The sequence below is a fragment of the Pimephales promelas genome, chromosome 17 (genome assembly GCF_988280905.1).
Source record: "Pimephales promelas chromosome 17, fPimPro1.hap1.1, whole genome shotgun sequence".
Taxonomy (NCBI): domain Eukaryota; kingdom Metazoa; phylum Chordata; class Actinopteri; order Cypriniformes; family Leuciscidae; genus Pimephales; species Pimephales promelas.
The window spans coordinates 11,948,362-11,972,616 of NC_142785.1; the positions used below are offsets into that span (position 1 = coordinate 11,948,362).

Below are 24,255 nucleotides of genomic sequence, written 5' to 3' on the forward strand. Positions count from 1 at the left end.
TCCCTTTGAGCCTTTGCAATCGGTAGAGTTAAAGTTTCTGTCCATGAAGACAGCGCTCCTGGTTGCATTGGCCTCCATCAAGAGGGTGGGGGACCTGCACGCATTCTCCGTTGACGAAGCGTGCCTGGAGTTTGGGCCGGCTTACTCTCACGTGATCCTGAGACCCCGGCCTGGATATGTGCCCAAGGTTCCCACCACTCCCTTCCGGGACCAGGTGGTGAACCTGCAAGCGCTGCCCCCGGAGGAGGCAGACCCAGCCTTGGCACTGCTCTGTCCGGTACGTGCTCTCCGCACCTATGTCGACAGAACGCAGTGTTTCAGGACCTCAGACCAGCTCTTTGTCTGTCATGGAGGGAGCCAGAAGGGAAGGGCTCTCTCAAAGCAACGGCTGTCCCACTGGATTGTGGATGCCATTGCTTTGTCTTACCAGCAGCAAGGCCTTCCGTGCCCCCTTGGTGTGACGGCCCATTCCACTCGGAGTGTGGCCTCCTCTTGGGCTTTAGCGCACGGCGCCTCGCTAACAGACATCTGCAGAGCTGCAGGCTGGGCGACACCCAACACCTTCGCCAGATTCTATAATCTGCGAATTGAGCCGGTATCCTCTCACGTACTCGTTTCGGCCAGTTCTGGATCCGCTCAGGTGTCTTCGCTTGCTCGCCACTCCACTCCCCGGACTGGATAAGTGCGATATTTCCTCAGTTCTTCCATTGAAGCCTTGAGTCCTCCAGCACCGACGATGCGGGCACCACTGCTGTGGCTCTGGATGCTGGCTAGGTGCCTCCATGCGTACGGTTCCCCCTTGGTAACCGTCTCATGTGTATTATCCACTGTAAGCCTCTCTGAGCATGTGTCTTCCCTTGGCAAGCCATCTGCCACCCCTGGAGCTGAAATTAGTAGCCACCTGCGGTTGGTGCTCCAGTGATTCCATATGTGTTCCTATGTGGCCATATGTGTATTCGTAAGTCCTCCCTTCGGTAGGCAGCTGGTAGCATGTCCCCTTCGGGATATGTTTCCCAGTGTACCTTGGTAATCCTGTATCTAAGTCGGATCCCCTAAGGAAAACAGGTAAGGCTCGGGGGTTCAGACTTTCGCAGGGCACTGGAAGACAGCCTGAAGTTGGCGTGATGGCACAGACCCCCAATCTCCGTCACTTCTGACGTAACTCGAAGTGACTACGAAAGGGAACGTCTCGGTTACGTATGTAACCCTCGTTCCCTGAGTAGGGAACGGAGACGTTACGTCTCCCTGCCACTTCTGCTGTATCGCTGGGTAGATGCCGAGTTCAGTCTTGGCTCCTCAGCGAAGACATACTGCGGTTGCGTTCACTTCCTCCTTTTATACTCACGGAGTAGGGCGGAGTACGCTATGCAAATTTCCGCAGCCCCAAGGCATTGCATGCCATTGGCTCGTGTTTAAATACTCGAAGAGGATTGGCTTTCTATGCGAAACCCCCAATCTCCGTCACTTCTGACGTAACGTCTCCGTTCCCTACTCAGGGAACGAGGGTTACATACGTAACCGAGACGTTTTCTCCTCCCCCATGGCACGGGAAACATCAAATTTCTCACAAAAATGATGTTTTCCCCTCCCCAATGCACAGGAAAGAATTATTAGTTATCTTGAGAATTATGTCACATGTCATGTGAACTACTAGTAGTTCTCGCAATATTACAGATATGGTTATGTTTGGTTAGAGCCCTAAAACAGAGGGACGTTTTTTGAAAATGATATTGAATATGTAAAATTACAATGAACATTATAAATTCAAATTATAACATGTTATAATGACCTCAATATAACAACCAAAACAAATGTGTGTGAAATTTTATTATTTCTTCTGTTTTATTATACAACTAAAAGAGCCTGGGGTCAAATTGACCCCAAGGAACACCGATGCTACAAAATTTGTACAGGTTTGTACCCATTAAATTAGGAAAAGTCATTCAATTTGAAGCAAAAAAAAAAAAAATGTTTTTACAGACGTTAAACATTGAATGGGGTCAAATTGACCCCAAGGATAAGAGGAGGGTTAATGGGGCCAAGGCAGCCTCTGGGAGGAGACAATGACAACCCAAAAGGAAATACTCATCCTTTGAAGGAAAATCGCAGAAACGGCCTGTGCCGAGGAAGGATTGAAACATGAAAGTATGCGTCCTTTAGGTCTATCGCCACAAACTAATCTTGATGTTGAACACGTGAAAAAATGTGTTTCTGTGTGTGATTGTTTGGACAGAATGATTTTTATTGTTTAATTAGGTTTTTGTGTGATTGTTCATTTGTTTGTGGTTTATATTTACATTACAGAATTGAGAGAGAAAATGTGTTTAACTTTCTTTGAAATACAATATGAATCAGACATTCCATGTCTTTAAAAGTTTGATGTAATACAATTTTTTTTTTGAATTATGTAACACTCACACATTTGGCAGTGTTAGTCCCCATAAAAATGCACTGCAAATTACATTTCAGAATGCCAGTAAAATATGACTTGGAGTTGGACATTTTGGACATTTCATTTCTCTGCCATGAGATTGACCCCAGCAGTCAGTGTCCTACCAAGATCAACTACAACTACGATAAAGAGGAAATGAATGCAGACCCGCCCTGCTACTCGAGTCCAGAGCCTGAAGTCATCCTACAAGGTGCAATTAGGAAAAACGTCCTTTATTTGACCACATATGCTGCGAATTAGACACTGCTTGTGTAACTTGTGTGCCAAATGACATATTGAGTACAGTGTTATAATTTGCTGATTATCATGACATTGAGTAACACTTTTGTATATTTTACATAATTCCTGCCTGTATTCCTGCATCTGGACAGATCACATTGTGCCTCCAGTAATTCAAAACTACTGAGGGCAGCATATAACAACTGATCCCATGTATCATATTAATGAATTGTTTTTGTTGTTGTTTTACATTCACTATGTTTTTTAACACGCAAAACTCAAAGATTTTTGAGGCAAAGCATGGTTGAGTGGAACGTATTTGGATCTACATCTTTCATAGGTCATGGAACAATAAAAACACACACAAAATACCTATTAACTATAATGTATTTATGTGATGCAAATGTAATTTTCATCAGCTATTACAGTCTTCAGTGTCACATGATCCTCCTTAAGACATTTAACACATCCTTGCTGAATAAAAAAAGAAAATATTTTTACAAAAGATTTACATTTATATTTATAATAAATGCTGTTCTTTCTTTTTTATTATTTTTATTCATCAAATAATCCTGGAAAAGTATCACAAATGCTATTTAAAAAAGTAGGTCATCATAAGGTTATTAAAATAATAATAATTAAGCAGTACATATTGATGTTTCCAACATCAATAAATCAGCATTTTGGAATGATTTCTGAAGGATCCTGTGACACTGAAGACTAGAATAATGGCTGATGAAAATTCAGCTTTGTGTCACAGAAATAAATTATATTTTAAAATATAGTTAAAATGAAACATTTAAGTACATATTTAAATAACCAATACATTTTTAAATTTTTTTTTAGAATATATATTTTTTAAATATAAAAATATGTAATTCTGTAAATACATTTGTTTATTTCTTTTTTGCATGAATCAAACAATCATAGGCCATACTATACTGTTTTTCTGTATGTTACAAGTTAGAACCCTGGGTTAGGTTACACAAGTTCCAGAAATTGGATAAAAAGTGTGTGAAAATTGGCCAGATCTAGATATCATGACATTTTTTATTTATTTATATTCCAAAGACTTGCTCAGCTCCCTCTGAAGTTTATAAGGCCAAAACCAATACCATAACTCCATCAAAACAGTGTTGAATAAGCTCCTATTTCCACCCCTAAAACATAAACACAAAACCTGATTGATTAATTGATCCAGAAAGATGACTTGCTGGGCAAAATCATGTTAAGTGAGTTCTGATGTTATTTGTGATAGATGGGACCCATATGTAGGCGATGAGCTCAGCGATTTGGCGTGATTTTGATTAAAAGTTCTTAAAGGGTAATAATAATAAAATTCACAGAGTTTTAGGAGTCCCTCACTGCCCACACTTTTTTCAGGAGAGGCAGACTATGAAGAATGGCCAATTTATTCATGATCATTAGCTTTAAAGGAAAGATGTTATCTTAATAAGCTTTGTAATCAAGCATGACGTACAATCATGACAGAATATAATATGTTCTGAAATTTATTTTGGTACATGAATGACAAATTGGTAAAGAAGAATGGATATGACCTCCAGAGAACCAGATCCGGACCTCTATTAAAATCTCTATTAAATTATTGAGAATGTTTAATAGAGCGAATTTGGGCACTCACTGCTTATTCCCAGCTAGATTATTTCTTGCCAAGGGGCCAGTTCAATCTAGTAGCATCTCTCCACATCAACCTTAAAAATACATCAGTTGATGATGGTTGTGAAGTGACACTGCGATGCTAAAACAATTTTAAAAAGTTAACCTTCTTTAATTTTGTTTCTGAAAATGCCGACAAACAGACATTTAAAGAAGAGAAGGTATGCCCACAATTCTTTTTCAAATAGTGTGAAGTCTGAGATTTTAGTGTAAATATGTAAAAAAAGGAAGAAATGACTGAATACAGACAACAACATTTCATGATGCCTTGCTGATGTATACATAAGTACGAAATACAGTCTGTTCCAAAACCTAGTGAGCTTCTATAAAGGCATTACTTATAGGCAGCTGCTTACTAAGGCAGTAACTGCCATGTAACCTTATATGTGACCGATTTGGAACACACAATAGGCAGCTGTACTGCACGCAATACAAATAAGTGCGCCTCATGGGAGACAACTGATTTCAGTAGTTAGCTGTTAGCATATTGCTAAGCTAACAGCATTAATACTCTACCCGGATAGCACACACACACATCTCCAGGATGTCTTTAAAGGACAACTCCGGCGCAAAATGAACCTTTAGTCTAATTACACATTGTTACCTAGTCAACCGTTATCTGAGATTTGTCTTCATGATTGCCGAATGTAAATAGTTTTATCTCTAAAAACAGTTTAGCCTATAACGCTAGTATAATGCTAGTGTATGGGGCATAGAGTAATGACAAATAAAAATCGCTTGTTATTACCACTAACAAGGCTCAAAATAGCCCCACAGTAACACGACAGCATAATAAGGGTCCCTACATTCAAACCGAAGCATTGAGAACTTTGTCAGTGTCCAAACAGTTTAATAAGAAGATATTTTATACACACAGTAAACTTCGCGAATACAGGAAGAAGCCATCTTGGAAAAATAGTCTCTACCAGTCGACCTACGAACGCCGATCCAAGTGCGGTGGTGACATGTGAATAAGGTGATAAGGTGAGCGCGAACAGTAGGCTACGAGTACATATTGAAGAGAAGAATACGGTTTGTGTTTGTGTTTCTTCCGGAAAAAACGGACCATATGAGATTCTGCACAGTTCAGCGCACTTGGATCGGCGTTCGTAGATCGACTGGTAGAGACTATTTTTCAAAGATGGCTTCTTCCTGTATTCGCGAAGTTGACTGTGTGTATAAAATATCTTCTTATTAAACTGTATGGACACTGACAAAGTTCTCAATGCTTCGGTTTGAATGTAGGGACCCTTATTATGCTGTCGTGTTAATGTGGGGCTATTTTGAGCCTTGTTAGTGGTAATAACAAGCGATTTTTATTTGTCATTACCCTATGCCCTATATACTAGCATTATACTAGCGTTATAGGCTAAACTGTTTTTAGAGATAAAACTATTTACATTCGGCAATCATGAAAACAAATCTCAGATAACGGTTGACTAGGTAGCAATGTGTAATTAGACCAAAGGTTCATTTTGCGCCGGAGTTGTCCTTTAATGGAGCACTTCATCTGGAAAACATCTGTTTCCATACATTCTAAATCAGTCCATCAGTTTGGACACCTCTTCTCTTCTCTGATGTGTTTTACGGTTCAAGTGCGGGACAACCAGTCAATCATGTGATTATGATTCCCAACCTACATTTTTCTTTTTGAGAAGCCATTTGAATTGGATATACAGTACTGTAGGCCTACGTTATAATTTTCCACAACTTTCTAAATGTCTATTTAAAGGGATAGATCATTCAAAAAATGAAAATTCTGTCATCATTTACTCACTCTCTAGTTGTTCCAAACCTGTATGAATTTCTCTCTTCTGCTTCTGCTTTTTGGATGATCTATCCCTTTAAAATCTGTCAGGAAGCGACGGATTGCAGATTAAACCAGATGAAAATGCGCACATCAAAAACACATCTCCACGATGTATGTGTGCCATCAGGGCAAGCTTAAAAATACATTCCACATGCAAGTATTGGGTAAAACAGTTCTTTTTAATTACACCGAATTCTTTTAGTAGATGCTTTTCGGTAATGAATAAAACAAGATTATTTATAATCGACATTTACTTGAATGGAATCATCCTGCTCATCTCAAAATCTGTCAGTTTACTAGGTTTAGGAACAGAGAAATTATATACATTTCAGTTTGTCATTGAACTACCCAGCGCTAAATTCTCTATTTACAAAAGGCTCATTCTATCATGGTATATTGAAGAACAAACAAAAAAAATGACTTCATATATGGGAAAAAAAAAGTGAGAAAGGACATTTCCTGGTCTAAGCTGAGAGCAATATTCAGATTGGATGATTGGTTGGGTTTGAAAGTGTTCACTAAGATTTCTAGCAAGAGTGTGGCTCCGGACACACACTCAGTAAAAGTCTGAGAACCAGCTCATGGTCGAGCATGAGGGAGGTCAAGGGTCAATCTCCTCTGGAATGATTGTGAGGATGACGTCTTCATTGCCACGTCGTACCACCGCTCTCAGACTCTCGTCTCTCTTGATGGATGTGCTGACGTCACTAGCTGACGTGATCCTCTGCCCGTTAATGCTGATTATGACATCACTCTCCTTCAGACCGCCACTAAAAACAAAACAGGAAGCAGTTAAAACTTTCTTAATTGCTCTAACTGTGCTTTTTTGGCTTCTCATTATTGGATTCCTATTACCAAAAAGTATTAGGTTTTTTTATATATATATATTTTACATAGTTTAAAATAGGTTTCAAATTTTTTAGTTTATTTTACATAGTTTTACATAGTTACTCTGCTTCAGAATATACGTGGCTCACTCTCAGGAGATAGTGCTTACTATTTATAGGGGTTTACGTAAATATCATGCTTTCACTGTGTAGATTCTTTTTCTAAAATACATCATGCTTATTTTTTCAATTTTATTTTTATATGTCACGCTTTCAAAATCTTTCATCCCCACTGTCCGTTTTGACATTTCTCATCTAAAAATGGATTGTTGGATCTTCTGACATCATATTTAATGGAAAGATATTAAACAAAATTTCTCATATCAGTTTTTCATTATGTTATATTCATATTCATATTTTTTACAACATGCAAATGTCTGTAGTGGTAATCGCCCTGGTACTCATTATGAACATTTGATTTCTTGAAAGTACTGCAGCCACCTTAAATTTAGTTGTATTTTTTAGGTTTTATTCATTTTGTTTTTTTTTTTATCCCCAAATGCACCATTTTCTGAGAATTGGGCCATTTACATAGTTTGAAATGGCTCCTGTCATATTTGATATACTGTTATATTTAATATAATTCTCTAATTCTCTGTAAATTATCTTGCCACAAATTGTAACTATGTGCATTTATGGGAAAATACCCAATTCTATAGCATTCAACTCAATCTATAGCATTCAACTCATTCAACCCACAATGACAGGAAGTGTCCACTTATGTACTGTTTACACCATCTCATTTATGCTAAAATTGAGTGGAATCATATGGCTACTTGTGAGTGAATGTTCACCCACACACAATGAAATCCCAAAAGTTAATTTTAGTTACAAAACCTTTGCCTAAGGCAAAGAAAGAAAAAAAAACCCTGCTGCCTCAGCATGATTATAATACTGGTTACAAATTTTGCACATGCTTTAGAAAGCCAAAAACTGTTCATTTAAATCAGTAAAATATGTATTTAAATAGGGCATTTGTATGGTAAAGACAGCATCAAATATGAAACTATGGCCAAAATCATTGAACTTCTTAATGTGATCTAGTTAGTATGGAAGCTTGTTTCCTCCACAGAATAAAAAAAATCAGAGATAAAATGTCAAAATTGCGGAATATAAACTCAAAGTTCTGAGAAAAAAGTTAGCACTACATCTGAATTTGTCATCACAATGCGAGTTTATATCTTACAATTCTGACATTTTTTTCTTTAGAATTGAAATATAAACTTGCAATTCTGAGAAAAAAGTCCGAATTGTGAGATAAAATGTCTCAATTACCTTTTTATTCAAATAAGGGTTTGAATATGCACATTAACTTTTACTCATTGTAAAATGTATCAAAACCACCTGACTTTCATTCTTTCATGTGGTGCGATGAACTTACACTTCAGCTGGTGTTTTCGGGATAACTTCAATGACGTATGCTCCAGAGGTGACATCTGGGAAATCATTCTGTCTCTCCTTTAGCTCCCTAGCAAGTCTAAGAGTGGCAGATTCATAGGTAGTAGATGTAAGTGTCATGTTTGCTGGTATCCAGCTTTTGCCATGTGTATTGAATTATACAATTTAAAACAATTAATTTGAATTGTGCTGATTCATTTTATTTTAATGTTCCTCTAGAATCTTAATCACAAAGAGTATTCAGAAAGCATGCACTGCATTTGTGACTCACGTTGGGGTTAATGTCATCATTCTCACACCAATATATTTCTTTTTTGTGGCCGTTTTTCCTGAAAAAATAAAGAGATTGATCATTGATTGATCCTTTAAATATCAATCACATTTTAGTGTGTTTAAATAGAGCAGATGTTTTGATTTAGCAAATTTTAGTCCATCATTTTGCTCCTGACCTTTAGTCTGTCTGTCATGAGACTCAGCCAGGAACTGCCGGATCTTGTCAGAAGGAATGGCAAAGGATATTCCTGCTGTCACCTTCAGCGTGTTGATTCCTATCACTTCACCATCCTACAGCAACAGACACAAGAGTGAAAACACAAATGCAAATGTGAATTCGCACAAACACACCGCACATCTGCTTGCACAATGTGATGCTTCCGACATTGATCATTATGAATGCACGCCTGTGTTTATGTTCACGGATGACTCAATACACAGTCTTTCAGCCAACAACATATGTTTCCAGGCTCATAAAGACTTATCCATAAACATTATCGCCTGTGTACACTCAGTCCTGGCTGCATTCTGTCACTCCAGTTAATTCGCTATCACGCAAGACTCAAGCTGTTTTAATTATTTGCATATGGGGAGGATATAAAATAACAAAGTAAAAATCTCACCAGGTTCACCAGGGGCCCTCCTGAATTGCCATACTGAAACACAGAAAGAGTTTGGGATTATGAAATGTGTGTGAATCTTTTTTCTATTTCTCTAGTGAAAAGCTCTTTGCCACTAATGGGTCATGTGTATATATATATTTAAATGATAACAACAAATCTATTTGCTACTGCCAATAGACAAACAGACACACTGTGTATTACTATAAATAAAACATTAAAAACAGTCTAAAAATGGAATAAAGTGTTCAAAAGGGGAAAGTGTCCAAATTAATAAAGGATCTAGTGTCTTTATCAGGCCGAGGAATCAAGAAGGAGGGGCAGTGTTCAGTCAGGATGGATTCACGTAAGGGTTCTGCATGTGTGCTTCTCCTCAGCAGCTCATCTTCCCTGAGGACACGGCACATGGAGAGAATGGAGGACCGTCATCCAAGCCCGTTCTCATCCCAAGGCGTCATATACGACGCTTTTGCCAAAGTGTAGACATCCAACGCACATGGCACCCTTTAGCGTCAAATGAGACGCAGATATATATGGGGCAGAAGGCGCCTCCTACTGGTCCTACATACCTAAACCTACCCATAACCGAAGCGTCTCATTTGACGCTAAAGGGTGCCATGTGCGTTGGATGTGTATGCTTTGGCAAAAGTGACGTATATGACGCCTTGGGAATGAGAATGCGTTGGGCATCCCAACCAGTCGGCGCAAACAAGTGTTTTCCATATGGGCCACGAGTCTGGTAGTCTCAGCCTCAGACGTCGCGCCTACGGACCGTTGGCTGAACCTTTGATGCATATGGTACACTTAAATGGAAACACTTCAGGATTTCATCCTTTCATCCTCAGGATTTTCACCAACCAATCAGATGAAGTCATCATCTGATTGGTTGAATTTTACAGGATTTCCGGGAGATGTGTGTGTCGCTTTCTTTAACGGTATAAACCGATTCTGTGACGCCAAACCCCCTCAATGAAAAAGAACGCCATTGTGTTCACAAGTGCTCATCAGGACCAACTAAACGCTGGATTTTCAAAAGTATGTAAAGTTTGTGGCATAGACATGACACAAAACAAAATGTGATTGTTTGCTTTACATGTCAGTCAGACAGCCTTTGGGAGGTCCTTGGCCAATGAACCCTGCTATGGAGTCCAGACCTTCTGCCGTCAGTCTGAAGGTCTGGCTACGCAAGATTATGGGGTCCATATGGCATTGAGGAAACCCTCCATGTTCCCCTACCGGACACATGAGGACACCAGTGTGCATACACGGAGGAAGAGATGCAGTCTGCATTTATCAGCCAGGTTGTTTCCGCACCCCTCCTCTCTTTCACACCCACTCCTGTCATGAACGCGGATGTGGATTAAATGTGAACAGGCGTTCCATCACAACATACTAAATCGCATAGCAGATCTAGACAGGTGGAGCTAGGGAGGTGGAGGGTTTCAGAGGAACTTTGATAGCCTGCTGCAAGACTAGCCAATAGTGTACATTGAACCAGACCATTTAAATGTTGAGCAAGCGATCTTATTGACTGCAGAATAAGCAGAGGCCAATCATGTTGTGCTATGTCACAAAGGAATGATTGCTTGCAGATTTCATTTAAAGGAATTATCTGCACCCTCATTGCTGAACTAGTAGATATTTCAATCATATCAAGTTTTGGCATGCTAATAGTTATGGCAATGTTAATGTATTTGATTTTGGTGGACTAGATCAACTAGATTATGCTACACATGCTGTAGAGCAAGTATAGACTTGCTACTGCCAATAGATACAAAGACACGCAGCTATCAGCACTTGGCTCAGTGCTGAAGTCATTGGCTAAAAAAAAAAAAAATGTTTTTCTTATTAACAGATACAGACAAAACTGAGCCATTGATCCACTTAGCAAGCAAAAACAGTTTGTGTAATGTTTGAACTCACATTGATGATGGCATCTGTCTGAATGTAGTCCATATCAGAGTTACGCAGACCCAGCTCTTTGCCGCCTCTCTGGGTTGTGCTGACTATGCCTGTGGTCACTGTGTTCTGAAGGGAGAACGGACTGCCGATAGCGACCACAAACTCGCCTGGTCTCAGATCAGCTGATCTGCCCAACAACAGCACTGGGAGTTTCATCTGCAATATGAAATAAAATACAGCATGAGGCTTTGACACTATTCAATCATTCACTCTTAGATGTAAAGGTTCTATAAAGAACATTAAAAGGCTCAATCACCGCTACGTATTTGGAACCCCTAAAAGGTTCTATACAGAACCCTTTTTAAGGGTTCAATAATAAGAACCCTTTAGGGTTGTTTGTAACCAGGAAAAAGGTTCTATATGGAACCTTTTGGGTTCATTCATTATCATTTGTTTTGTCTTTTCAGGATGAAATATTTCATATTATTGACAAACATCAAGACCCTAAAATGTATTTATGAATGCATGTGAATGAACAAAATTCAAGATATGGGGGTTAGAAAATGTATATATTTATATCGTTTTATGTAGTTAATCAATATCACAAGAAGTGTGCCATTTCAGTTCTCCTCCAAAAATCAGCATGATTAAAATGTGATATTAAGTTACTACAACAGTTTAATATACATTAATTTAATTACAACTACTAAATGTTGCAGAATAATGTAATATATATGAGTGAATAATACCCTATAAAGAACCTTTGTGCCAAAAGGTTTCTTTCTCATCATTATAGGACCTTTCTAGCATAAAAGGTTCTTTGGAGTTGAGTAGAACCCTATGCTTCACATATAGAACCCCAATGAACCTTTTTTTTCTAAGAGGGAATTCAAGTTATACATGCTGATAATCATGCTGATAATACTTAAGACAGAATTATGGTAAGGCCTATAGATTTTCTGAAATTGCAAGTAAAAAACATGTTCTTGAATATATTATTATTAAGCTAATTATTATTTTCCAAATAAATACAACAATTAAAAATCAAATAATCATTAAATATTTGATCAATCATTAATTAACAGAAATGAAGTATGCAGGCCTAAATCTTCAAGCTGTTTTTTCCTCCTTCACAAAAGCAAATGTTATTGCTCATAGTTTGCTCTCTACAGCTCAGGAGACTTGATTGAATTCTCAGTTTGAGACCTGCTCATCGTTAAGAAATAGAAAAGGCACGTGAGATTACCAAGTTCTTTTTCTAAGGAGAGACATCTGACACCTAAGCAATGTACTCCTTTTAATTAATTGCTGTGAAAAAGAAACTGAGATATTAAGAAGATTTAAATGTGTCCCTTTAGGAGGAAACTTTTTTTAATTGTATTTAGTAACTCTCCGGCATCATCATGCAAATGTTTCAGCCCATTCTTCCAACAAATGTGTGATATTCAGGGGCTTTCTGAAATGTACTACCCACTTCAAGTGCCAACATTTCTGTTAGGTTAAAATGTCACTAGTTTAAAGTGTCAACATGCTTTTCCAAATATTACCTTTCATGTAATATAGATGATTTTGAATATAAAATGTCTGCAAAGTTAAAATAAACTATTGCAGAGTTATTGTCTCCCCCCCCCCAAAAAAAAAAAACAATTCTGAATTGCCTGAAACAAGGCATCGATAAGTCCAATAATTACTTCCTGCACAAACCTACGCGGGTTTAAAACAAATAATGCCAGCCTATGGTCTTCACTGGCTGCCCACGACCAACGTCTACATTGACCTGCCCTAAAATGTCAACATGGCCTTCCAAAGAATGAGGACTCATATTGGTAAGGAAAAAACAACAGCGTTGTTACTGTTTGTATCACTGTGTTTAAAAGTGCCGAGGAAGACTCCGGAGCTGAAATTCTGATATGGTAATGGGCGTTTCGTTTCTGACCCACACTGTAAGTGGTAGACCAAACACAACAGTCTGGGACATCCAGAGGCTCTCGGAAAGGAGGGGTTTAGAGAGCTTGAATCCTTTATCAAACTGTTTCAGACACTGAGAAATGCTGAGCCTGATGCTGATGTATGTTATGAAAAATCGTAAGTTTTTTTGTTTTACCTTGAGTGCATATAAATCATAAATATAAATATTTTGGAAGACAGTCAAAACAAAATTAGAAACCTTTAAAATAGCATAATAGCGCCACTTTAATATATAGGATTTCCTTTGATTCTTCATTGCTTCTTGTTTTACCTACTTATTGGGTAGACACATTCTTAATATGGTTCAGCTTGTGGATGAATGCTCTTACAATTTCCTCAAGTGCTCTGATATGGCCAGCTGAGCCGCAAGGCAATAAAACACACCCAAAATGCTTTCATCACCATACACAGCTGGTGTGGGGTTCTTCTGGTCAGTGGTTGTTTTACACTAAACATAAAGCTTGACATTGTGGCTAAACATCTCTACCTTCATCTCTATGAGCTGAATCTGATAGGATGCCTTGCCCTGTGGTGCTTTGAAATGTTCAGATGATCTTGCAGATAATGAAAGGCCTCAAAGAGCCACACACCTCAGATGCTCAGACTAAAGAGCTTTCTGATGTTTACATGAAGATGTCCTCCATGTTACTACTTAAGTTCAAATTATTTGCATGTCTTTTTATACACCTGTCCTAATCCAGTTTTAGGTCTGGATTTTTTCAACCCAAATTTGGGTCAAATATGGACAAACCCAAAAATGTAATTATATTCAACCCAAAGGCTGGGTTTGTCCACATCTGACCCAAATATGGGTTGAAACAACCCAGCATTTTTATACAGTATACAGCCATATATATATATATATATATATATATATATATATATATACTGTATATATATATATATATATATATATATATATATATATATATATATATATATATATATATACTGTATGTTGTATACATATACATATTTTTATATACACACTTTTTACAAACTTTTATGTTATATGCTATTGGTTAATCGAGTTGACAACACTGGTTAATAAATCACGTTTGAAAATAATGTACCACCTTCACTAAACCCTACTACAGGTCATAGCATGCAAGGAACCACATGAAATAAATATACATATGTGCCCTTGTAATCAAAATTTGTGTGAAAAAATAAAAAGTTGTTGTTTTACTGTATCTAGTGTTCATTTCAGCTGGAAACTGCAGTGAATTGTACAGTATATTTGTGTAAGTACATGTGTAAGTAGTTTTGCAGAAATGTAGGTAGAAAACAGATATAGAAACAGACATTTATGAATGAATTTACTTCTATTCCATCAAATGCCATTTTTTTTTCCACTATCAACCAAACAACATGCACAGAATTGTGGTATATCATAGGTAATAATGGGTGGTTGCTGGCAGAAATGAGGAAGAAGTATACGATTCAATTCTAAAGGTGTATTCTCTAAATAACAGGAAGGCAAACGGATAGCAACACACACTGAACATAAACAATAGCGGACACTGGACTGAAACAGAACTGAACATAATAGGTGTTTGTCGGGGACTGATAAGTGCACAGCTGAACGCGATTAGTGTCCGTGACAACAAATGAGTCACGTAGGCAGGTGATGACAAAACATAACGAGTCCAAACTAACGTGAATGTGACAATAGGCAGCTAAGGATACATTTACTGTATAGTACAAAAAAAAAACAACAACAAACAAACATTTAATTCAGATGTATTGATGCTTTCAATAGACCATTTCACAAGATGTAAACAACACTGGTCCAGAAGCACTTCCTGTTTCAGTTTGTAACTGTTTTCTTTATTTCACGTGTAAAGAAAACATCTTAAAGATGTCTGTTTAACTTTTTGATTCAGTTTTAAATGTTCTGTTGGTTGTATTTTATCCCAGCTTTTATGTAGTGTTAAAAAACTGAAACAGGAAGTGCTTCTGGACCAGTGTTGTTTACATCTTGTGAAATGGTCTATATATACTGTCTGAATTTTTAGGTTTCAGACACATCCTTGATAAAGTTTTATAGCTCTGTTTTCAGCTGTTATGTTATTATAACAGCTGAAATATTGACTACTATTGCTGAACCAAACCGGACAAAAACGAATCCCTTGGATCAGTCTGTTTTTAAATTTATTTTATGAATATGAGAAATAAGCAAATAACTGAACAATAGCTTATTAGTTTTATGTGTGGACTTGTGTGCACCAGACTTTTGGTTGTCAGGAAAAAATCCAAAATATAAATGAAATTTCAATCAATGCCTGCGGTGGCCACAGATGTATGCTTGATTAGAGTTTAGAGCCTCCCTTTTCACTCTTGAGATTCCAACACCATTCCCCTTCTGGCAACAGGAAGAGAGGGAGGAAATGAAGATAAAAGTTTGGTTAGAAAGAGAAAAGGCTGCTCATATCATCAAGCTGTTCCTGGATGGAAACATATCTGCTGAAAGAATCGACTAGAAACTCATGTTTTTGTGCGATCTGAAAAAAGAATATAATTAATTGTATAAACCTGTATTTAAAATAAAATGTGATTGTTTTTTTTTCTTTGTTTTTTTTTTTTCAGGATGTCCATATCTGAGTCTGTGTGTGCACATGTGTTTTGGTATGTACAGCTGTCAGCTTGTAGCCTAAGGATAATTCCAGATGCTGGAATAGAAATTATGGTATCCTTATTATACTAGGGGAGTATTCAGAAAAGCTAGAATGACATTTGGCAAACATGTTATCTGTGTGCTAAGTCAAGCATCAGTGTTACTGTTGCTTACTTAGGCTTAATGTTTTTAACAAAGCCATAACCTTAAGTACTAAAACTCTCTATGTAACTCATCCTAAATCACGATTGGGAGTACAAACCATGTGGCTTATTTAGAAATGAGGTGCTAGGTACTTTCTAAGACTAAAAAGAAAAATTCAAGAAAAATTCGAAGAAAAATTAAAAGTAATTAAATTGAATGTAAAATTAAAATAAATAAATGTCTGTATTCAAAATAAAACTGAAATAGACTGACATGATATAAGTTTGATCAGGGATGTCATCATGGATTAGGGGATAGCCCCAAAAACACATTTTCATTCATGTAACAACAGGTGTAAAATCTATCGAAATAATATATATATATATATTCCTTATTTTTATCCAAATAAAGAAATGAAAGTCCCCTAACAACTTACAAAAAGAACATAAATGGTTGTACGTACTGTACCATGTAGCAGCCAGAATACTTCTTGGATTTTATTTTTAAATTTAAAGACATGCCGGTCAAACATAGGCCCAATATTAACTTAAGTTTAAACCACAGGAGTATTTCAAAATAAATATTTTAAACTTCAATAATATATCCGGAAGGATACATTCTTCATAAAAAAGGTCTAAAGTGTTAACTGAAAATTTAACAGAGGATCCAAGAGGATAAAAAACAAGCCCATATTTTTGGAAGTGGAGGGAGTATGGGAGAATGCCTGTTGAGCATTCCAGGCGGTCTTGTTTGCAGATGCACAATCAATGCTTCGTTAAAGATAACATGCTACTGTTCTACTCCTTCACTCACTCCCACAACCCCTGACTGTGTCTGGCAACCTACAATCATGCTCTTAAGCCAGCAGGCTATGTCCTGCACCAAATCTAGCTTTGCTAAATTTACTCTTCAAATTATATGTGCTTTTGTGCTAAAACAATATGCGTTATTTGTACTGACACCGGTGCTAAACACACGAGACAGAAAGACATAGGCGGCAGCCTATTACTGGAATTGTCCCCTTCTCCTAATTTCAGAGAAAACGAAGAACGCATTTAGAGGCCACATTTGAAGAAGCCTTTCAGTGGTGACATGATCAGCCTTGAATGCGCCCTTCCACTGTAAAAATTAATACGACTGAGTATGTTGAATCTAATCAATAAAATTGAGGCAACAGAATACAATCAATATTATTAATTAAATTGAACAAATTAGAATTGAGTAATAATTAACCAAATGAATTACTTAAAAGTTAACCATTTAAAATGAGTAGATTTTATACTTTTTTTTAAAACAAAAATATCGGCTATGAGTTCAGTAATTCAGGTCAAATGTTTGTGAAATAATGATTATGTTAAAACATAACCAACACCATCAGACCACATTTTCTACTTTTCTAATTCACGTATAACAGCCAAACAACATCTAAAGTCAGCGATTTAACTAAAACAAACACTGATCTCCATAATGGTGACTAAAAATTACGGTTTTCTCCTTCAGTGTTTCTGCTTGTTAACATCAGGTGTCTTCAATGATGGCAATAAAAAAAGAGTTCTTAATTCATCTTTGACGTCAGTCTGTTATTCCGATGTTTTTGTTTAGAAAAATGCACATTTTATTCATTTTAAATGGGTAACTTTTAAGCAATTCATTTAGTTAATTATTACACAATTCTAATTTGTTAAATTTAATTAATAATATCGATTGTAATCTGTTGCCTCAATCTTATTGATTAGATTTAACATATTGGGCCCTATTTTAACGATCTGAAACGCAAGTGTCAAAGGCAAAGCGCATGGCGCAAGTAACTTTGTGGGCGGGTCCTGGCGCTGTTGCTATTTTCTTTAGACCAGTTTTTTTCTGGTCAGTGGCGCAATTGTTTTCTAGAAGTGTAAAATAGCACCAGGGAATGTTTGCGACGCCTCCTTTTTGCGCCGATCCGCCCAGGGAGCGCAAGTTCATTCCCTAGTTTACCGACGTGCGTCTGTGGAGGGAAAAATCCCGCTTTGCGCGCGTGCAAAATAGGAATGAGACATGCGTTTGTGTATAAAGTCATTTGTGCCGGGTGCAAGATAGGACCCATTCAGTTGTATTCATTTTTACAGTGAAGGATGCAGCCTCTAAATTGGGACGCAGCAGAGATCTGTTCTAGTGCGTCAAACATGCACATTCAAACCTCCTTGTTTAGCATACTGTAGCTAATCTATGTTTTGACATCGCAAGTTTCATGCTTTCTAACCTTACCTCCACTTTTTTTTCTTTTTGTTGCAATTCTTCTTCTTGTTGTACATATAAAATACAAGTTCATATCAGCAGTCCCATATCATAATCGTGATCACGCAATCCAATATAGGCCTATAAATAATTACTGTAGTAATTGATATATTGGAATAGGCTTTATGCCGTGCGTCACATGAACAAACCGGAAAACAGGTCTCATCGCATCCGCTTGCCAGAGAAAGTGTTAACGGCCGTAAGAACTGACTACGATATCTATGGATATTTAAGGTAATCAGCTAATCTAACTAGTTCACTTTGTTATTGGCGTTTTATTCCATTTAAATTTCTAAACGTTACTGTGAAGAATAAAAAATATAAAACGTTTTAATATTAATCTGCACATGTGAGGGATATTGTTTATGCTAATCTTTGCTCGCTCCTTTTAAGTTATCTTGAGTAAAACCGCAAAAAATTTCATGAAAAACATACAAAAGACCTGGACCGGAAGCGATTCGACCTGTTTTACAGAGAATGCGGAAGTAAGTTGTGCATAAAGCCTATTGCACTAGTGATAGTTTCTCAGGGGGCAGGGGCTCAACCGTAAAAAGGAGGCATCTCTCTACACAGACCTATATACATTAGATTGATTTTAGTTGATTGAAGTATCGGATTGGGACACGGTATCAGCAGTTACACAATATTCAATGACTCGGACCGTGTCAGGGGCACAAAAAAACTTGATCGGTAGCATCCCTGTAAAGGGGTAGTTCACCCAAAAATGAAAATTCTATCATCATTTACTCACCCTCAAGTTGTTCCAAACCTCTATGTGTTTGTTCTGCTGAACACAAAGGAAGATATTTGGAAGAATGTTGTAATCAAACAGATCTCATTCCCCATTGACTACCATAGTAAGTATTTTTTCCTACTATTGTAGTAATAATAAACACATAGAGGTTTGGAACAACATGAGGGTGAGTAAATACTGACAGAATTTTCATTTTTGGGTGAACTAACCCTTTAATGATAAGGATTTTCTTCTCTTTGCTCTCAGTCAGGATTAAAAAGAAATTTTTGAAGAATTTCTGCATCTGCCAAAAATTTGATACTTTACCCGTGCTGACTATTAGGCAAAAACATAGGAGAAATGACATGATTTAGTGCTGATTGTCCTAACTGAAGTGCTTAACTGTGCAAACTAGAGAAAGGTGATCAGGTGGTTATGTACAACCATAAGCGGATAAGTTACAGTAAATTATGAGCAAGGGCTCCTTGTGAAATTCTAAGATTTGGAGTGTTGTTTATTGTTATTATTTATTCATTCACACATTTAATGTACTGTATTATGTTTTTAATTAAAAGCATGCTGCAAGCAATACTTAAATTTGCATTCATATACAAAACATTATAAAAGCAAATACTACATTTTATGTCAAGATAGTAATGTGACATATATTCTTGTCTATGTTATTGAGACATAACCGTATACAATTTTCACTGTGCAGTAAGCAGTACTGTAGCATAGCTTTCCATTCCAAACACAACTATAGTTTATTTAATCTTTATCTTTTAGATGAAGCTCAAAGGGAACACAAATGAACAGGGCATGTTTTGGAATCAACAGATTTGAGCAGGTTGCCAGTAAGTATTGCAAGTATGTACGGTTGTCTCATACTTCCATCTAATCTTGATGTTTCCTCTGTTCTTTAAGTTAAAATTTCCATCAATCAGCTAACAAAACATAATATTCATTCATTGATGTTTTTACAGGGCAATTTAATCAGCTTGCGTCGTCTGTTAGAGTGGAAGCGGATTTGACGGCTATTTCATTAAATCCCTCTAATCTCATTACAAGTGGATCATTGATGTGAATTTAGAAAGCTCTCCAAGAAGAGAAAACAAACTACCACTACCAGACCCACAGAGATGATTTATCCCAACTGATGAGTCAGATTTTTCTTCCACAGGACAAATTGACTGGTCCTATTTCAGACAGCTTTTTAGCTTCTTATTTTCCATTGACATTTTGATTTTATTTGCGTTTTGATTTCCTGAGGCTCAAACAGTGCAGCATGGTGCTGACAACGGCAAGATCATGGGTTCGAATCCCAGCAAACTTCACCATGCATGAACTGATAAAAATGTACACCTGCAACATAGTGTACATTTCTTCTCATTAAAATATCTGAAAAATGCATAAATGTAAATACCCTCAGAGAGCAGTTGAGAAACTCACATAACTATTGTGGCAAACAGGACGGCCGAGGGAAGTGAGAGAATGGCCCGAGGTCGGTGGTGCGATTGCTAATGAGAAACACCTGTGAGCACACCATTCTCGCATCTCTCATGGAGGAGTGGAAGCATAAAGGGGGAGCGACGACGTGGATGATCAAGAGAGGAACAGGCCTGCTTTTGTTTCTATTTTGTTATATTTTATTTCAGTCATCCGTGAGGGGCTGCTGGCAGGTATTTGTATTTTATTTTCGGTATTTTGTTTGTTTGTTTAATTTAAATAAAGTTTTGATTGTTCTCCGCTTCCTGACACATCCTTCCTTAAAGGAGTATTTCACTTTAAAAAAAAAAAAAAACTTTTGCTGATAATTTACTCACCCCCCCGTCATCCAAGATGTCCATGTCTTTCTTTCTTCAGTCGAAAAGAAATTAGGGTTTTTGATGAAAACATTCCGGATTTTCTCCATATAATGGACTTCAAACGGCTTTAAATGACACCAGACGATGAATAAGAGTCTTATCTAGCAAAACGATCGGTCATTTCAAAAATAAATAAAAAGTTTACGTTTTATAAGCACAAATGCTCGCCTTGCTCTGTTCTGTGATGAGCATTCGTGACTCTCCTGTTCAAACTCGTTCATCAAAATGAACGAATCTTTTTTCGAGTCATGACTCGAAGGGTCCTAGATAAGACCCTTATTCATCGGCTGGTGTCATTTAAAGCCCTTTGAAGCTGCACTGAAACTCTCATTTGAACCCGAACCCTTGAACGGTTCCAGTCCCTTATATGGAGAAAATCCTGATATGTTTTCAGCAAAAACCTTAATTTCTTTTCAACTGAAGAAAGAAAGACGTGGACATCTTGGATGACATGGGGGTGAGTAACCCAGATAGCAGACTGACATTGAATCAACGTGGAAATATGACATCGAAACAACGTTGATCTGACATTGTTTTGCTCATCGAATTAACGTTGAACCAACGTCAGATGCGTCATTCTTTCAAAACTAACGGAAAATCAACTTGAAATCAACGCGTTGTTTCAACGTTATGAAAGCAAACCAATTTTCGATTTCATTTAGCTTTGAAGAATGCCGCGTCTGACGTTGGTTCAACGTTAATTCGATGAGCAAATCAACGTTGTTTCAATGTCATGAGAGACGTCGTTTCCTCGTTGATTCAATGTCAGTTTGCTATCTGGGAAATTATCAGCAAAAGTTTGTTTTTTTAAAAAGTGAACTACTCCTTTAAACCTTGCTACAACTATGTATAAATATATTTAAATATATTTTACTTTTGGGTCCGTGCACCTAGCTTTTACCATGCAATTAATCTGTTAAAATTGCAAGCATGCACACAATTTCAAGAAAATCATCCTAGGTTAACCTGTATTTCCGACAGCTCGCGGGTCAAAAATTGTGGGTCGGAGATATTCAATATGTGTGAACAAATCTGAATATCAGATACAAGTAAATATGTTCACAGCTCATCAAAACCTGTCATGGCAATTAACCATTGTTCTGTGAAAATCAAAAGATTACCCCTTAGTAGCAGCAAATGCATTCTTTGTCGGTTCAAATCCTTGAGGTTACACTAGACTAAATGCCACAACACTTTAGATTTCATGTGGTCCTTAAAGCTATTCACCTTAAACTTTCAGTGTATGCTGTCTGGAAACATCCTCGAGAGGTTATGTAATCCTACAAATTTGAAAACATGTAAAACTGCAGGAATTGTTTGTAATGCTAAAGAAGTTCTCTCAGCCCACCGATAAAGATGATGAGAAAAGCATTCACATTCTAAAGGCATTCTTCCTGTCTTAGTGTGAGCTGAGCATCTCACTGAGATTTTAGCATGGCGTCAATGGTTAATTGGTTAAAATGGCAAAAAAACAAAACATCAATGGATAATCCAAACTTCAAGCATAGAAATATTGGATGAGACAGCTCTTCTGTAAATAATTCAATTGTTTTGAACCAGCTGTTGAGTCAAAAGATACATGATATGAATACATTATTGTGCACAAACCCTCCAGAGCAAATCAATCCCAGCTGAGCCCCAAACATCCTTTGGAAGCAGGAATCTTCGACTGGTTCTTCCTGTTTCGCAGCAAGCGTAAATCAGATTCCATTGATCTGGTGTTTCCAAAATCACAGTCACCCTGCCATAGGTCAAAGTGACAATTTAGACATTTCTGACTTATGCCAAGTCTTAGCTTTTAGTATCACCTTTTAACAACTTAAATCGCAAGGCAGGCAGCTCCCATTATGTATATCTGATACAGAACACAATTCCCTGAAGATTCCAAATTAAATATATTGCCATATACTTCTACTTTAAACATGAATTCACTGTGACATTTCAAAAACATGGCTCTAGATCATCCATTTATCACAATTTTTGAATGACACTATTTGTCTTTGCAACAAGGAGTCTGACCCAATTTTGGTGTCTTGCCCCATCATGGAAAAAGGCAGCAAGAGTGCTTTCTTGGAAGACAAGACCAAACCCTTTCAAATATGTGCTGAAATAACCCAGGAAGAGTGACGGCTGCAATGACTGCCAGACTTCATCTCTTAATACCCTGAGGCATGCCAAGACTCCTTGTATGTTTTAGAACTGGCATCGATGAGCTTTGAATACAAAACTGCCAACGTGAATGTTTGGGGACTAGTTTTGTGGTATGCATTAACCACTGGAAAAACACGTACATAAAAAGAATTCAATGAAAAAAATCCAGCTGCTGTTTACCCATGAAATGTTTACCCTCATTTGTATGAGCAATTGAATGTCAGCAGTGAGACATTGAAGGGCTCTCTTTCTTTGCTCCGATGAGTCAGGAAGATGTGTCTGAGCAAGACCTCTGCATTGCGGGCCTTAACCAACACCAACCTTAAAAACTGACCCAGATTTTAGAAAACGTGAGTTCAAAGTCAGATTTCCACTTATGGTGTCTGTTTAGAGCAAACTGTGAAGAACATAAGGCAAGTTACGACAGTGCCACGATAGCATGTTGGCGTTGCAACTGAGCAAAGATCATCTTCAAATTATCATTTCAGAGCATTGACATGAATTTCCTTGTTATGGAGAAAGGAATTTTGCCAGCAGGGCTTCCCAAATCACCTTTAAGGGGAAATCCCAAATTAAGTTGGATCCAGCCAACTAACCCAGACTAATTTTTTTTGTCTGTGCATGTAAATGTGCAGTGGCCTCAAAAAAGTATTTGGACACTTGTACCCCACATTTCATTGTCTAATATATATCAAGTGACTGACACCTGCAAACCAAATGCTATAACTTCAGAATTAACTTCCGTGTTCTGCATCATTTTTGCAATTTATATTAGTACTTTTAATAGTTGTGGCACTGATTTTTATTGGATGTATGAAGTTCTTTAACCTATACAATTTATGAAATATTTTGCTTGAAAAATCAGCTTATGTTATGTTTGTTTAAAATCTACAAAGAATATATATTTTGTACATAGTGCAATGATATCCAGATATTTAAGTGTCACTGCAAGTATGTTATTATGATTAAAATCACATCAAACTCAAATATAACATCCTACACGACCCACTCAAAGAAGGTTTCGAACCGGCATCTCGCACGCCTCTTGAGGAGAGTGGAGTGAGGTTTACTTGTACAGCTCTTACTAGCTTGGCTCCATTACATTCAACCCCCTAAACCTCACTCCCATCCATTTCACAGCACCCGATATAAACGGTCCTCCTCAACCCGCTCCGAGTGGGATCTGAACTGGTGTCTCCAGCATGGAAGGCGGGCATACTAGCAAGGACGCCAAAGACCACAGTCCCTAGCCTCTTGAAGAAAGG

The 24,255-nt window shown here is 37.4% G+C and overlaps 1 protein-coding gene across 1 annotated transcript in view; it reads right to left on the reverse strand.

The window, feature by feature from the left end:
- Positions 1–6,009: 6,009 nt before the first annotated feature.
- The window catches only part of htra1b (HtrA serine peptidase 1b), a 55,454-nt gene continuing 37,208 nt past the window's right edge, over positions 6,010–24,255 (reverse strand). The window contains exons 4-9 of the mRNA XM_039691279.2: positions 11,260–11,454; positions 9,340–9,372; positions 8,893–9,007; positions 8,715–8,772; positions 8,427–8,522; positions 6,010–6,928 (exon numbers count right to left, since the gene is read on the reverse strand). Of these exons, the coding sequence (XP_039547213.1) occupies positions 6,760–6,928; positions 8,427–8,522; positions 8,715–8,772; positions 8,893–9,007; positions 9,340–9,372; positions 11,260–11,454 (666 nt within the window). The 3' untranslated portion in view covers positions 6,010–6,759. The remainder of the gene's footprint in view (positions 6,929–8,426; positions 8,523–8,714; positions 8,773–8,892; positions 9,008–9,339; positions 9,373–11,259; positions 11,455–24,255) is intronic.